The 15081-nt window shown below is 46.1% G+C and overlaps 1 protein-coding gene across 13 annotated transcripts in view; it reads right to left on the reverse strand.

Annotated features, from left to right (window-relative positions):
* CAMTA1 (calmodulin binding transcription activator 1) overlaps nt 1-15081 on the reverse strand; it is a 1311517-nt gene that overhangs the window by 146568 nt on the left and 1149868 nt on the right. For 11 of the 13 annotated variants that reach the window (XM_043992683.1, XM_043992678.1, XM_043992679.1 and 8 more), the window contains one exon: nt 6659-6736. The exons of the other annotated variants lie outside the window; for them this stretch is intronic. In XM_043992683.1, the coding sequence (XP_043848618.1) occupies nt 6659-6736 (78 nt within the window). The remainder of the gene's footprint in view (nt 1-6658; nt 6737-15081) is intronic. 13 annotated transcript variants of the gene reach the window in all.

Raw genomic sequence — 15081 nt, forward strand, 5'->3', positions numbered from 1 at the left:
TTAGTACTGAATATCAAATACTATCAAGACGGCTTTTAACATGTCACGCTCTGCTTCCCGACACATAATGAATCAGCGGGAAAGGAGATTTCTATAGGGAAAAAAGTGCCTTATGAAAGGAAGGTTAATAAACACACGCACCAGTTCTCCCCATCCCCCACCCCCTCCCCTGTCCCTCCACCCTGCATTAAGAGCTACCAAGTACAACTGGTTTAAAAGTACATTTGATTAAATTTAAGGGCACAACCCAGAAAGAAAGAAAAAATAGAGGAAGATGAGAGGGAATTCCCAGTTTAAAAACAAAACAAAACAAAACACCTCCTGAATGACAGGGGAACCTGCCAATCATTTTCACTTCAACCCAGAGAGAGCTGGTGCTAGTACGGGAGAAGTGCCTTTGGACCATTGATAAGGACGACGCCCCGTAAATCTCAGCTCCCTGATTGGCAGCCGCTGGCTTGGGTACCCTGAGAGGGATGGAGACGTGCCAGGAGGCCTCTCTCCCCAGGGCTAAAACACCATTCTCAGGCCAGGGAGACAAGCCAAGACCCAATTCCACCTTGATGGAGGACAGTGGGGGAAGGTGGGAAGAGAAGATGCCTCTGGGAGCCAAGGGTAGGTAGGGCCCATTGTTCTCGTTCCTTGTTCCTGGGAGCTGGGCAACACTGTCTTGTGAAAAGTGTACTGGAGGCAGAGTCTGGAGACATGGGTTTGAATCCTGCCTCTGAAACTCACCAGCTGTGATGCCACATACACACAGGTCACACAACCATCCTGAGCCTCAGCTTCCCTATCTGTAATTTTTGTTGTCTGAACCTGGAATTTTGTTGGTGTGAGGCAGAGATATCCAACACACAACAGTCCAGAGTACAGCCTGAACCAGATTAAAATGTAATTGGGAAATATTTAACCAAATAAATAAAAATACAATAGAACATTTGATGCTCAATCATGTCTGACTCTGTGACCTCATTTGGGGTTTTCTTGGTAAAGATACAGGAGTGGTTTGCCATTTCCTTCTCCAGCTCATGCTACAGATGAGGAAACTGAGGCAAACAAGGTTAAGTGACTTGCCCAGGGTCACACAGCTAGGAAGTATTTGAGGGTAGATTTGAACTCAGAGCTGCCTGACTCCAGGCCCACACTCTATCGATGGTGCAACCTAGCTGTCTTAACACCTTACTTCCCACCAGGTATAGTTATCCTTTCCATATTTTTTTGCCTTCCCTTTGTACCAGAGAAGAAGTCTGACTTTTTTCTTTTTCTTTTATGGGGTACAGTACCTTATTGTAAAATTTGGGCTAAGTATTTGGTCATAGGCTTTTGTGTGTGTGTGTGTGTGTGTCAATAAGGGCTGATATGGGCCCAGGGTCACACAGCTAGCACACATCAAGTGTCTGAGGCTGGATTTGAACTTAGGTCCTCCTGAATCCAGGGCCGGTGCTTTATCCACTGTACCACCTAGCTGCCCCCAACTCTGTGTCATCTGCTAGCTTTCATATGTCACCTGAGGCTTCTGCAAAACTCCCCAAATTTCCATTTAATTTCTTATGCCTGCCCAAATCACAACGGGGGAAAGCATGACGTGGAAGGAATAACTGTACTCGGTGATGTAGGGATGTTGGCCTCCTTGTTGTTCTTCACATAGGATCCTCCATCTCCTGACCCCAGGCATTTTCTCTGGCTGCCCCCCATGCCTGCAGTGCCCTCTCTCTGATCTCTGTCTCCTGACTTTTTTCAGGTCCCAGCTAAGATCCCAACTTCAGCAAGAAATCCTTCCCAGTGAGTGAGTGAGTAGGCATTTATTAAGTTCCTGCTAAGTCCTCCTTAATCTTAGAGCCTCCCCTCTGAACCTCGCAGGGTCACAGGGCCAGTATATGTTAGAAGATGGACTTAAATTATTATTCATAGATATGCATTACTTTGTGGTTCATTTCTCTGTAATTTATATTCATTTCTCTGAATCCATGCTGTTTTCCCTCTCCCCAACAAGCCCATTTAAGTCATTTAACAAGGCATTTAATCATTGCTTACTCATTGATTGATTGAGTGAGTAGACTGTAAGCTCCTTGAGGGCAGGACTTATTTTCGTTAAAAATGTCTTTGTGTCTTTTACACGAGACAGGAGTAAGCACTTGTTGACTTGAATATAGCTTCATACTCCAAGGGACTCCTGGGGATCTGAAGGCTCCCAAGTGGAAAGAGCCACCATTGGCAAGACTGGGGTTGGACTTCCTTTGAGAGAAGTCTTCCTGCTGCTCCATCTAGAATAGCTGGGTGGGCAGTGATAGAGCGCCAGGCATGGAATTGGGAAGCCTTGAGTACAGATCTGGCCTCTCACACTGACTATCTGTGTGACCCCAGCCAAATCACTCCACCTATTTGCCTTAGTTCCCTTATCTGTAAAATGGTGGTAATAATAGCACCTACCTCCTAAACCCCAGCATTTTTAGGGTTGTTTTGAGGATCAAATGTGATAACTGTAGAGCACTTTGCACAATGCCTGGCACATAGTAGGTGCTATTTCAACGTTCGCTATTATTGTTGTTATTAGTAATAATAGTAATTGCTCTTCCTTGTTACCAGACAAATGCAGGATTTCTGGTTGCTCAGATGATAGGCAGATGCTCTTTTTTTTTGGTGAGGCAATTGGGGTTAAGTGACTTGCCCAGGGTCACACAGCTAGTAAGTGTTAAGTGTCTGAGGCCAGATCTGAACTCAGGTCCTCCTGACTCCAGGGCCAGTGCTCTATTCACTGTGCCACCTAGCTGCCCCGAGGCAGATGCTCTTTGAGGGATGGGGGTAGCCATGAGGGGGGAGCTGCTTGCAATGAATTGGAACCAGGGCTCACAGTGAGACCACATAATATTTTTGGAAGGAAGGGCACTAAAAATTTCAGGGGGAGGGAGAGAGGAACCAGGAGAAGCTTCATGTAGAAGGCAGCCCTTGAGCTGAACCTTGAAATAACCCCAGGAATTCCATCCCAAGAGGTGGTGGTGAGGAAGCAGTTGGTTCCAGGCCCAGGTGTGAAGAAATGTGTGGGAAATGGTGAGGAGGCCAGGATGACTGCACAGAAGAATGGGAGTGGGGGAATAATGAATGTGTAAGATGACTGGAAAGGTAGGAAGGGGCCAGGCTATGAAGAGGTTTACAAATCAAACAAGGGATTTTATTTGGTCTTGGAGGCAGTAAAGTGTCACTGGAATTTACTGAGCAGGGCAGGGAGGAGGCGTATGATCAGATGTGCATTTGAGGAAATCTGAGATTGGAGGCAGGGAGGCCAGACAGGAAGATAGCACAATATTCCATGAGAGGCCTGAATCTGCCAGTGTCTGAGTGGAGAGAAGGGGAGGAGCACTAGAGATAGTGTAGAGATGGAAATGACAACGTTTGGCAGATGGTTAAAGGGCAAGGAGGAGGGGATGACTCTCAGAGTGAGGATGGCTTCCAGTGATCAGGAAGTTTGGCAAGACAATGAGTTTGAGATTCCCATGGGTTATCCAGTTCAGAAGAGCCTGGAGGCAGCTGGTGATATGATACTGGAGCTCAGGGGAGAGACTAGGGCTGGATTTACAGATCTGGGAAGCATCTGCGTAGAGATGGTCACCAAAAGAGGAACTGCAGAGATAAAGAGGTCCCCAGCTGGCGGCTGGGAGTGGGATAATTTAGGACCTGGGAGGGTCTGGAGCTTTCCTTCAGCTGGGCTCTGGAACAAAGCTCCCTGCTCTCTACAGTTGCTGATTCATGGACTCTGTGTCCTTTCTTCTATGTCTCTGAATGCTAGGACTGCCCTCCCCACCCCTTTTAGCCTATTGAATTCTTCCCTGTCCTTTAAAACCCTGCTGTAACACCACCTCCTAACAATTACAGTCATCCCGAAGTGGACTGGGCTGCCTTTGGAGGTGGTGAGCTCCCCATCCCTGGAAGTCTTCAAACAGTGGCTAGATGACATTTCCTTGGGGGCGTTGAAGAGGAGATTCTCGCTCAGGTGCTGAGTGGACTTGGTGGTCTCAGAGATCCCTTCCAAATGATGAGATCCTGTGATCTGTGTTGTCAGCTCATTTTTAAAGGGGGGGTGGGGGGTGGTGGGACTGACCTGTGATTTCACTGGTATAGAGTTTGAAAACTGCCTGGGATCCTAAGAAGTCCAGAGTCACATGGGTTTTATGTATCAGGGACAGAATTTGAAACCAGGTCTTTCCAACTCCAAGTACTACACCATGTTTTAAGAGAACTGAGGTTTCTCATGCCCAGGAGAAGGGTGTTGTATGGACAGTCGATTAGAGGAGATGGGGATTCTGTCTTCCTGGTTAGAAAGGAGATTTCCTATTGTCTTGGGAGGAGGCCTAGGGACACAATGCCAGAGTAGACTCCAGTCACTGTAAATGCCATTCAGCAAATATCAAGGGCACCCATCCCACACCAGGCACATTTTAAGCCAAGGTACTGGGCAGAGGGAAGCTCCTTGTTTGCCCTGTTCATCAGGTGTGTCTTATATGTCCGGAATTCCATATTTTCTAACTAAGAGTTAAGGTCTCTGGAAAGCAAGCTAGGTGGTGCAGTGGATAGATCCCTGAGGCTGGAAACAGGAAGACCTGAGTTCAAATCTGACCACAGGCACTTGTTTACCTTGATCTCCTTATCTGTAAAATGGGGGTCATAATAGCACCTACCTCCCAGGGTTGTTGTGAGGATCAAATGAGATACTAATTGCACAGAGCGTGACACATTTTAGGTGTTGTATAAATATTGGCTATGATTATTACTCTGGCTGCTCCATGGTACTTAACATTGGCCACCATCTCTTTATCTCTCTATGTCTGAGTGGAAGAAAGAAGTTTCAGGGCACAGAGAATCTGCTGGTTTTTTCCATAAGCCTTAGAGTCCCAGACCGAGTGCTTAGAAGGGTCCTCGAAGGAGCTTCTGCTCAATGACCTTCAGCAACAGAGGACTTTCCCACCTGCTTTAGGGCACTTCTCACTGCTAAAATGCTTTCCTTATTTTGGGCTGTCTAGTTTTTGTACTGGGGTTTTCTTTAGGGTGTCAAGGACCAGAGAAGAGAAAGACTCAGGCTGTCACCAGTGCCTGACTTATATAGGGCTCTCTTTTAGCAACTGAAGAAGTCACTTTCACTTAATAAACTGTTAAAGAACTGGGGGATATGGACCTGCTCTCTCTCTCTCTCTTTCATTTTTCTATTTGTCTCTCTGTCTTCCTGTCTTTGTCATTCTTTTTCTCTGTCTGTCTCTCTTTGTCTTCCCCCCCTTACTGTCCCTGTCCCTCTCTGTCACTGTCACTCTCTTTCTCTTTGTTTCTGTCTCTCTGTCTTCCTGTCTCTGTCATTCTCTTTCTCTTTGTCTCTGTCTCTGTCTTCCTTTCTTACTGTCTCTGTCACTCTCTTTCTCTTTGTCTCTCCCTGTCTTCCTGTCTCTGTCTTACTGTTTGTCTCTCTCTCTCTCTGTTACTCTCTCTGTCTGTCACTCTCTCTCTCTTTTTGTCTCTCTCTGTCTCTGTCTCTCAGTCTCCTCCTTTTTTTTGCAGGGCTATGAGGGTTAAATGCGTTGCCCAGGGTCACATAGTTAGTAAGTGTCAAGTGTCTGAGGCCAGATTTGAACTCAGGTCCTCCTGAATCCAGGGCTGGTGCTTTATCCACTGTGCCACCTAGCTGCCCCTCTGTCTCCTCCTTTTGATATCTCTCTGTCTTCGTCTTTGGATCTCTTTATTTTCCTGTCTCTGTCTCTCCTTCTTTTGATCTCTTTCTCTACCTCCCTGTCTCTGTCTCCCTTTTTTCCATTTCTTTCCTCTCCTCTCTCCTTCTCTCTGAAGAGACAAAGGGCTACATAGCTATTTTCAGACCCTGGAAATAAAGGCTCCAAAGAGAGTGTATACTCCATTGAACTGAGCTTAGCCACCACCCAATGCCCTGAGGGTTCTAGAAGGCATTGGCTCTTTGGCTCTCACAAGCTCCTGGGAAGCTGGGGAGCTGTCCCCTTTAGCCCCTCACTTTGGGATTTCAAGGTAGAGACAGATTTAGGGGGAAACCTCTAAATGAAAAAGCAAATGCAAAGATTGTTGGTTTATGGCATGATGGAGTCTCAGAGATGAGCTGATAGGGAAAACTGATAAGTGAAGGGACTTGATCCAAGACTAGGAGGTGGCAGCCCAGGTGGGCTTGGGATCCAGCCCTTGGATGTCAGGGCTATTGCTCTTTTCAGTGACCAGGAATCCTCCACCATGGAGGGCAGGGCCAGTGACCTTGCTGGGGGAGGAGGAGCGGAAGAGAAGCACAGTGAGGGCTTCTCTCTACTCCCTCCCCCAACCCAGCTCTGAACAAGGGGCTAATTGCTTTAGGTCTTAGTTGTAGTCTAGTTGTCATTGCCTAGGGGGCAGAGTGATCTGAAATAAAGAGTGATGGAGTAGTCAGAAAAAGAGAAATGATAAGCCTTTGAGGCTGATCGGCTGTGTGACCATAGGCACGTTGATTAACCAATCTGAGTCTCTGGTTTCTCCTCTTCCTCAAAAGAGACTCATAGGATTCTAGACTGAGAGCCAGATGGGCCTTCAGAGTCCATTAGTCATCATTTTACAGATGGGGAAACTGAGGCCCAGGGAGGTGAAGTCATTTACCCTGTAGTATTTTAATACCTATAATACCTACCTCCAGCATGCTGGGCAGACTCCCTGTAGCCGACATGAGGGGGGACAAGGACAAGCGTCCCAGAGGATGGATTGCAACCTGCATCAGTGCAGAAAATACCCACGTGGATCAGATCCAAGATCACTGGGATAATTTGAATGGTCAAGTACCTAACACATAGGGTTGTTATGGGGTCAAATGAGCTCACATCTCTCTATATCTTTGCCAACCTTAAAGCACTTTGGTAATGTCACTTATCATTATTACCTCAAATAATTACCTCAAATTTTCCAATTCTAGAAACCGTAGCAGCCCAACTAGAGACAATAGCCTGAGATTGGAAGGCCACTTGTTGGGAAGGTAATAGAGCATGAGCTCTTAACCTGGGGTTCATGGACCACACTCTCCCAAAGGGTCTGTGGATAAATTTCAGGGGTTCCATGAATTTGCATGGGAAAACAATTGCATCTTTAATTTCACTGACCTCTAATTAACTGGCATTTGCCTCAATTATGAATGTAGGCAACAAAGATGCTTCTGAGGAGGGGTCCATAGGCTCCACCAGACTTCACCAGGCATGGGTGGGGCATGGGAGGGGTCTATGCCACTCATAAAGTGAAGAATCTCTGTGATAGAGAGTATTCCTGGTCACATTGGGATTGTACTCAATGGCCTCTGAGGGCTCCTCTAGCTCTGAGATTCTAGGGGTCTGGGGGTCTAATTCCCCAAGCTTCTTTCCTAGGTTCTCTCCTCTGTTCTCTCTGTTCTCTCAGTAATCACATTACTGGCTTTAACTATAATCTCTATCAGTAATCCCCAATCCATATACCCAGCTCTAGACTCTTCTCTGAGCTTCAGTTCTATTTCATCAATTGCCTATTGGACATTTCAAACAGGAATGTTCTGGGGATATCTCAGACCCAACGTGTTCAAAACTGAATTCACTGTTTTCCCTCTTACATCCTCCCCTCTTCCAGAATTCCCTATTTCTGTCAAAGGCACCACCATCTTTCTATTCTCTTGGGTTCATAATATCACCTTCCTCAGTCTTACCCTATATATTCAATTGGTTGCCAAACTTTGTCATTTCTACACTCACATCATAGGTAGTTCAGTGGATTAGGGTGCTGGACTTGCAGTCAGGAAGACCTCAGTTCCAATCCTTCCTCAGACACTAGCTGTATGACCCTGGGCAAGTCACTTCACCTCTGTCTGCCTCAGTTTCTTTCTCTATAAAATGGGGATAATGCTAGTACCTTCCTCTCAGGGTTGTGGTGAGGACCAAATAAACTAATATTTGTAAAGCACCTTCCAAACCTTAAAGTGCTATATAAATGCAATCTATTATTATAATCACTGTTGGTGTCATTGTTATTGTTGTTATCTTTTGCATCTGACATCTTCCATCCATTTATATAGCTACCACTTTATTTCAAGCCCTCATCATATCCCAACTAGTTTATTCCAATAGCCTTCTAGGAAGGTCTTCTTGCCTCAAGTGCTTCCCTGCTTCAGACTGTCTTCCATACTGCTGCCAAAATGATTTTTCCATGAGCATGATTCTGACCATGTCACCTTTGTAATCAATAAACTGCAAAACCACCCCATTGCCTTTCGGATGGGAGATCTTAAGCTTCTGTGTGTGTGCCCTGGACCCCTTTGGCAGTGCCTGGTGAAGCATATCAGTTCCTTCTCAGAATCATGTTTTTAAATGCATAAAACAAAATACATACAATGACAAAGGAAACCAATAATACTGAAATACAGTTATAAAAATAATATTAAAAAAAACAAGCTCATGGATCACAGGTTAAAATCTTCTGATCTAAAATCAAACTTAAGATTCTCTGTTTAGCGTCTAAAGCCCTTTACAACCTGGCCTCAACATATCTTTCTAGCCTTTTTAGACGTTACTTTCCTTCCCACAATCAATGGTTCAGTCAAACTGGCTTCTCTCCTTCTCACAGGATACTCCACCTCCCATCTCCACACTTTTGCCCTGACTATCCCCTATGCCTGGAGTGCCTTTCTCCCTTACTTCTGCCTTGTTCAAACCCATATTTCCTTAAGCACCACCTCCATCATGACCCTTCCCGATCCTCCTCTCCCTGACAACAGTTAGCACTCTCCCTTCCCAATTACCTTGTATTGAATGACTGTATTTATTCAGATTTATGCTATACATATACCTATATATTTATGCTATACATACACCTTCCCCAATTGGAATGTAAATTGCTTGCAAGTAGGGACTGATTCTTTGTATTTGCACTTAGCATGGTGCCTTACCCATAGTAGGTACTCAATAAATGCTTGTTGATTGATCAACTGGTTTCAATCAGTTAGCTTCCCTTTATGAGAGGGCAATTCAGGGCTGGTTCTAGAAGCTGTGTGGAGACCCAGCTCAGACAATACAAAAACTTATGGTGCTTGGATGAGCTACTTCGGGAGAAGCAGGGTGCACTTGAGAGAATGGTGGATTTGGAACCAAAAGACCTGGATTAGAACATCTGTTTGACCTTGGACAAGTCACTTCCCCTTTGGCCTTTAGCTTTCTCATCTCTAAGAGGAGTTTGTACTAGGTTATCTCCAAGGCTTCTTCCAATTTTAAGTCATAGGGTAAATGATTTATATAAGGAAGAGACCCAAGAATGAAATTTAAGAAAGGAGAGTCCCAGTGTTGAGACATTGTAATGCAGTGGGAAATTCACTAGACTAGACATCTGAAAACCTGGGTTCTAGTCTCAGCTTTACTAATTAGTTAGTCAATCAACAAACATTCCTTAAATACCTACTAAGTGCCAAGTGGTGTGCTAGGTGCTAGAGATACAAAGAAAAAGGATGAAACAGAATCTGCCCATAGCTTCTATTCGACTAGGGGAGGCAGCATATACATATGTGGGTCTGGCTAGAATGTAGACAAAATAAATACAAGGTAACAGGAGGCAGAAGGTACTAGTGGCTGGGAGACCAGAAAAAGCCTCGAGCTGCTCATCTCTAATTTATCCTGTAGGTGTCTGGTTCAAATCACTGTTTGCACAGTGTATTCCCCATTAGAATGTGAGCTCCTTAGGGGTGGAGAGTGTTTTTCCCTCTTCTGTGTCTCCCCAGAGCTTAACAAAGGCCTGGCACATAGTAGGCACTTAATAAATGTTTGCTGACTCATCTATAGAAGATAGTGCAGGATCCAAGCTATAGAGAGACCTAGAGATCCTAAGGGGCCATTGACTCATAGAGTAACCTTTGGCACACAAGGCCCTGTTTCTTTTCAGGCCTCAGTTTCCTTACCTGTAAGATGAGAGGACTGGACTAGCTGATCGCTAGGATGTTAGCCCTGATTCCATCTTGTCCCTGGAGACACTGAAAAGGAAAACTGAACTAAGGGCTGTCGGGGGTGGGGTGGGGGATCCGGGAAGAGTAGGATTCCATCGAGGCTTCTGGGAACACATGGGCACTCACCTAGTAGGATTGTCTACAACTTTGTTCTTGGGCAATGGGGACCACTGGGAGGATGTGGTGGCAGAAGGGGCAGTGAGAGCCAGGGCAGTGGTCCTTTTACCATGGGTTTGCCACACCTTTCTTTGCTCTGGGTTCCCCAATTCCCTGGGCTAGTGGGGGAAGCACAGGGCAGAGGGAGACAGCCCCAGCCTAATCCTTGGGAACAAAGGACTTCAGGGACTCTTGGGGGGAGAAAGATGGGGCAGTGAGGGCAGTGGGAGGCTGCATCAGCTCTTCTGTCCTCCAGAGAGCACTGGCCTGTTGGGTTGCCTCATTCCCACTTGCTACTAGTTTTTGACACAAGAAGGCTGTCTCCATGGCAACGGGGTCAATGGGAAATGGCAGGCGCCTTGGTTTAATTTTCACTCCATCCTTGTTGACAGCAATAAAGGCCTTGTTTCTGATTTCCTTGGTTCAACTGGATGGAATTGTCACCAGATTTAACTTTTCATAACCTGACACCCACACGCTATTCAATTCCCCTCTCTTCTCCCACCACTGTCCTTCCATTTTCTTCTTGGTTCTGGGCACAGAGTCTTCTTGGCTCTCATTCCATAGGCTAGTAAGAGCGTAGATTTAGAGCAGGAAGGGACCTTAGAAACCTCCTCATTTTTGAGTTGGGGAAACTGAGTCTCAGAGTGGGGAGGTAACATCACTTAGTGGAATAATTGATGGATCATGGGGTTATACAATCTCGGGTCCAGAACTGGAAGGGGACCTTGGAGGCCGTTAGTCCAGCTTTCTAGTTTTACAGATGAAGAAACTGAGGCCAAGAGGGGAAATACCTTGTCCAAGGTCATCTAGGGTTTATGGGATCATTGATCTAGGGCCGGAAAGGGACCTGAGGCTTTCTGACCCAATTCCTACATTGTACAGAGAAGGAAACCAAGGCCCAGAGAAGTTGAGGGTCTTGCCCAAAGTAAGTCTTGAACCCAGGACTCCAGGGTCAGTGGGCTCCTCCTCCTGTGGTATGCTGGGCTAGACCCAGGCTCTGCCTGCCAGGTGCAGTGCTACACCATGGACAGCTAAGGTCAAGGCCAATAATAAGAGGAGCTGGTGTTTATACGACGCACCAAGGTTGGCAAAACATTTTACAGAATCATCTCATCTGAGCCTCTAGAGAAACCTTGTGAAGTATGTGTCCCAGACATTATTCAGTCCATTTTACAGATGAAGGAAACTCAGAAATTCAGCTCAGATGAGCTGAATGACCTGCTGGTGGTCACACACTAGTCAGTGTAGGAGTCAGGATTCAAGCTCAGCTCTCTCCAATATGTATATCCTGAGAATGGTGCACACACGTGTGTGTGTGTGTGTGTGTGTGTGAGAGAGAGAGAGAGAGAGAGAGAGAGAGAGAGAGAGAGAGAGAGAGAGAGAGGGAGACAGACAGACAGACAGACAGACAGACAGACAGACAGAGACAGGGAGACAGTGACAGAGACAGTGAGAGAGACAGAAAGGGAAAGAGGGAGAGAGGGACAGAGACAGGGAAAGAGAGAGGGGGAGAGAGGGAGAGGGAGAGAGGGAGAGAGAGAGAGAAGAGAGAGGAAAGGGAGAAAGTGTGTGTGTGTGAGGAGAGACAGATAGAGACAGGGAGACAGTGACAAGTGACAGAGACAGGGAGAGACAGAGAGAAAGGGAGAGAGGGAGAGAGAGAGAGAAGGGGGAGACTCTGTGTGTGTGTGTGTGTGTTGCTATTTAATAGGCCTATTTCTCTCTTAATTTGGATTGTTGTCTGAGCACTGGTATGATAATTTCTGCCCCTTCTGACCCCTTAGCTTAAGGGGCTAAGTGAACTCTGTTCTAGCATTGAGTCTTCCCTTGGAAATCTGGCTGCAATGGAGAATTCAACAGCCTGGAATGTGGTTGGGATTACATTTCATTCATTTCTACTTAGCAGAGTCAGAGGAAGTTCCAACCCAAGGGGGGTGGGGGAGGGATTCTAGTCATGGTGGCTCAGCTTGGCTCAGCTCAGCAAGCTGGGGCTCTGCCACTGGGCTAATGGGCACATTTTAATTCCTGAAGTTTGGGGCATATACATAAAGGAACAGTCCTTTCTGCCCCCCCCCCCTTTAAATCACTGCCATAGACTCTGCCTGGGACATTCCCTTCCTGGCTCTGCTCCTGACTTGCAGGCTGATAACCATGCCTCTGCTGCCTGCTCTTTCACCCTGGAACCCCCAGTGTCTGGGGGGGGAGCTTCTCAGCCTGGAACCTTTACCCATCCATGTGGCCTTTTTACCCTGAAATAGCCCTTGTGAGGTCTGCACCTTCTTCCATTGGTGAGTTCCTTCGGCAGTCTCCATTTTGTGAAGGGCCCAGGCTGGCCAGCCTTCATTTCCATGCTGGCTGTGCCCCTGATTTATGGCCTTTAAAACCACATCCCAGTGCTAGTCCTTCTTTCATTGTGTTCCACCTCCCACCCCTCCTTTCAGTTCCCTTTGTGCCTTGTCTTTCCTGGAGGGCAGAGATTGCATTTCTCTTGCTTATATATGGTATCTCCACTCCTTAGAACACTGCCTAGCACATAGAGAACCTTCATAAACCCTTCCTTCTTCCTTCCTTCCCTCCCTCCTTCCCTCCCTCCCTCCTTCCTTCCTTCCTTCCTCCCTCCCTTCCTCCCTTCCTTCCTCCCTCCTTCCCTTCCTTCCTCCCTCCCTTCCTCCCTCCTTCCCTTCCTTCCTCCCTTCCTTCCTTCCTTCCTTCCTTCCTTCCTTCCTTCCTTCCTTCCTTCCTTCCTTCCTTCCTCCCTCCCTCCCTCCCTCCCTCCCTCCCTCCCTCCCTCCTTCCTTCCTTCCTTCCTTCCTTCCTTCCTTCCTTCCTTCCTTCCTTCCTTCCTTCCTTCCTTCCTTCCTTCCTTCCTTCCTTCCTTCCTTCCTTCCTCCTCCCTCCTTCTCTCCTTCCTTCCCTCCCTCCCTCCCTCCCTCCCTTCCTTCCTTCCTGGACAAGTCATCTGTTTCCTCATCTGTTAAAGGAGTGGAGTTTGACTAGATGACCTCTAAGTTTATCCTAAGGCAGTGTAGCAGAATGAATATAGTGGGTTGGGTTCCAATCCTCTCTGACACTTACTAGCTGTGTGACCCAGGGCAAGTCACTTAACCTTGAGGAGCCTCAGTTTCTTCAACTGTAAAATGAAGGGAGTGGACTTAATGATCTCTGAGGTACCTTCTAGCTCTAAATCTATAATCCTATGGCTTTTGTGGGCCTCATTTTCCTCATCTGTAAATAAGGGAGTTGGTCTAGTCTTCTTTCTAACTCTAAATCTCCAATTCTATAATTCAATCCAGCTCTAAATCAATGATTCTATCATTCTAAGTAATCTCCAAGAAGCAGTGTGGTAAGAGGGGGGAGGATAAGCATTTATAAGCCACCTACTATATATGCTAGGCATTGTGCCAAGTTCTTTACAAATATCTCATTTCATTTTCATAACGACCCTGCACAGTAGATTCTGTTATTATCCCTATTTTGCAGATAAGGAAACTGAGGCAGGCAGAGGTGAAGTGACTTGTCCAGAGTCTGAGTTGGAATCTGAACTCAGGTCTTCCTGCCTCCAGGCCCAGCACTCTATCAGATGTGCCACCTAGCTGCCCCAAATGATACAGTGCTTGGACTTGAAATCAAAATAACCTGAATTCAGATCTTGACTCTAATATTACTATGGCTGCTGCTGCTGCTGTTGCTACTACACTGCTATTACTATTATACTACTACCACCACCGCCACCACCACCACTACTGTTGCTGCTGCTACTGTACTACTACTATACCACTACAGTACTACTATTACTACTGCTATTACTATAGTACTACTACTATTACTACTACTACTACCACCACCACCACTACTACTGCTGCTGCTACTGTACTACTACTATACTACTACAGTACTACTATACTACTATTACTACTGCTATTACTATACTACTACTACTATTACTACTACTACTACCACCACCACTACCACTACTGCTGCTGCTGCTACTGTACTACTACTATACTACTATTACTACTGCTATTACTATACTACTACTACTACTACTACTACTACCATCACCACCACCACCACCACTGCAGCTGCTACTGTACTACTACTATACTACTACAGTACTACTATACTGCTATTACTATACTACTACTACCACCACCACCACTACTGCTGCTGCTGCTACTGTACTACTACTATACTACTATAGTACTACTATACTACTATTACTACTGCTATTACTATACTACTACTACCACCACCACCACCACCACTGCAGCTGCTACTGTACTACTACTATACTACTACAGTACTACTATACTACTATTACTACTGCTATTACTATACTACTACTACAACTACTACTACCACCACCACCACTACTGCTGCTGCTACTATACTACTACAACTATACTACAATTATAGGACTACTACTGAACTACTACTATACTATGACTACCTTATGACTACTACTACTACTACTACTACTACTACTACTATTACTACTACTACTACTTCTCCTCCTCTCATGAACAAGTCACTTAACCTCTCAGCCTGTTTCCTCACCTATAAAATGGGATGTGATACTCATAGTATCTCCTTCACATGGTTGTAGTGAGCCCAAGTTGAGTGAGCAGAGCTCTTTGCAAACACAAATGCCACTTATTTCAATATTCCAATGAATCTTACAGAGTTAGAAGCTGACTCCAGGAATGGAGATCACAATGTGCCCAGGCCATGCATCCTGGGAACTCTAATCCATGCCCTCTCCGGCATCCTCCATAAGGGGGCCTACTCAATACCCGGAGGCCTCCTCCCATTCTCTTGACATCTGCCTGCGTACCCTGTAGGCTGTCCAGTGGTCAATCCTTGTCCTAGCTATGGAGCTGATCCAGAGCCCAGCTCTGGCTGAGAATTCCCACTTTGCTGCTGCATCATCTCACCTCTGTCTGGAGCTCTTG

This window comes from Dromiciops gliroides, chromosome 3, assembly GCF_019393635.1.
Source record: "Dromiciops gliroides isolate mDroGli1 chromosome 3, mDroGli1.pri, whole genome shotgun sequence".
Lineage (NCBI taxonomy): Eukaryota > Metazoa > Chordata > Mammalia > Microbiotheria > Microbiotheriidae > Dromiciops > Dromiciops gliroides.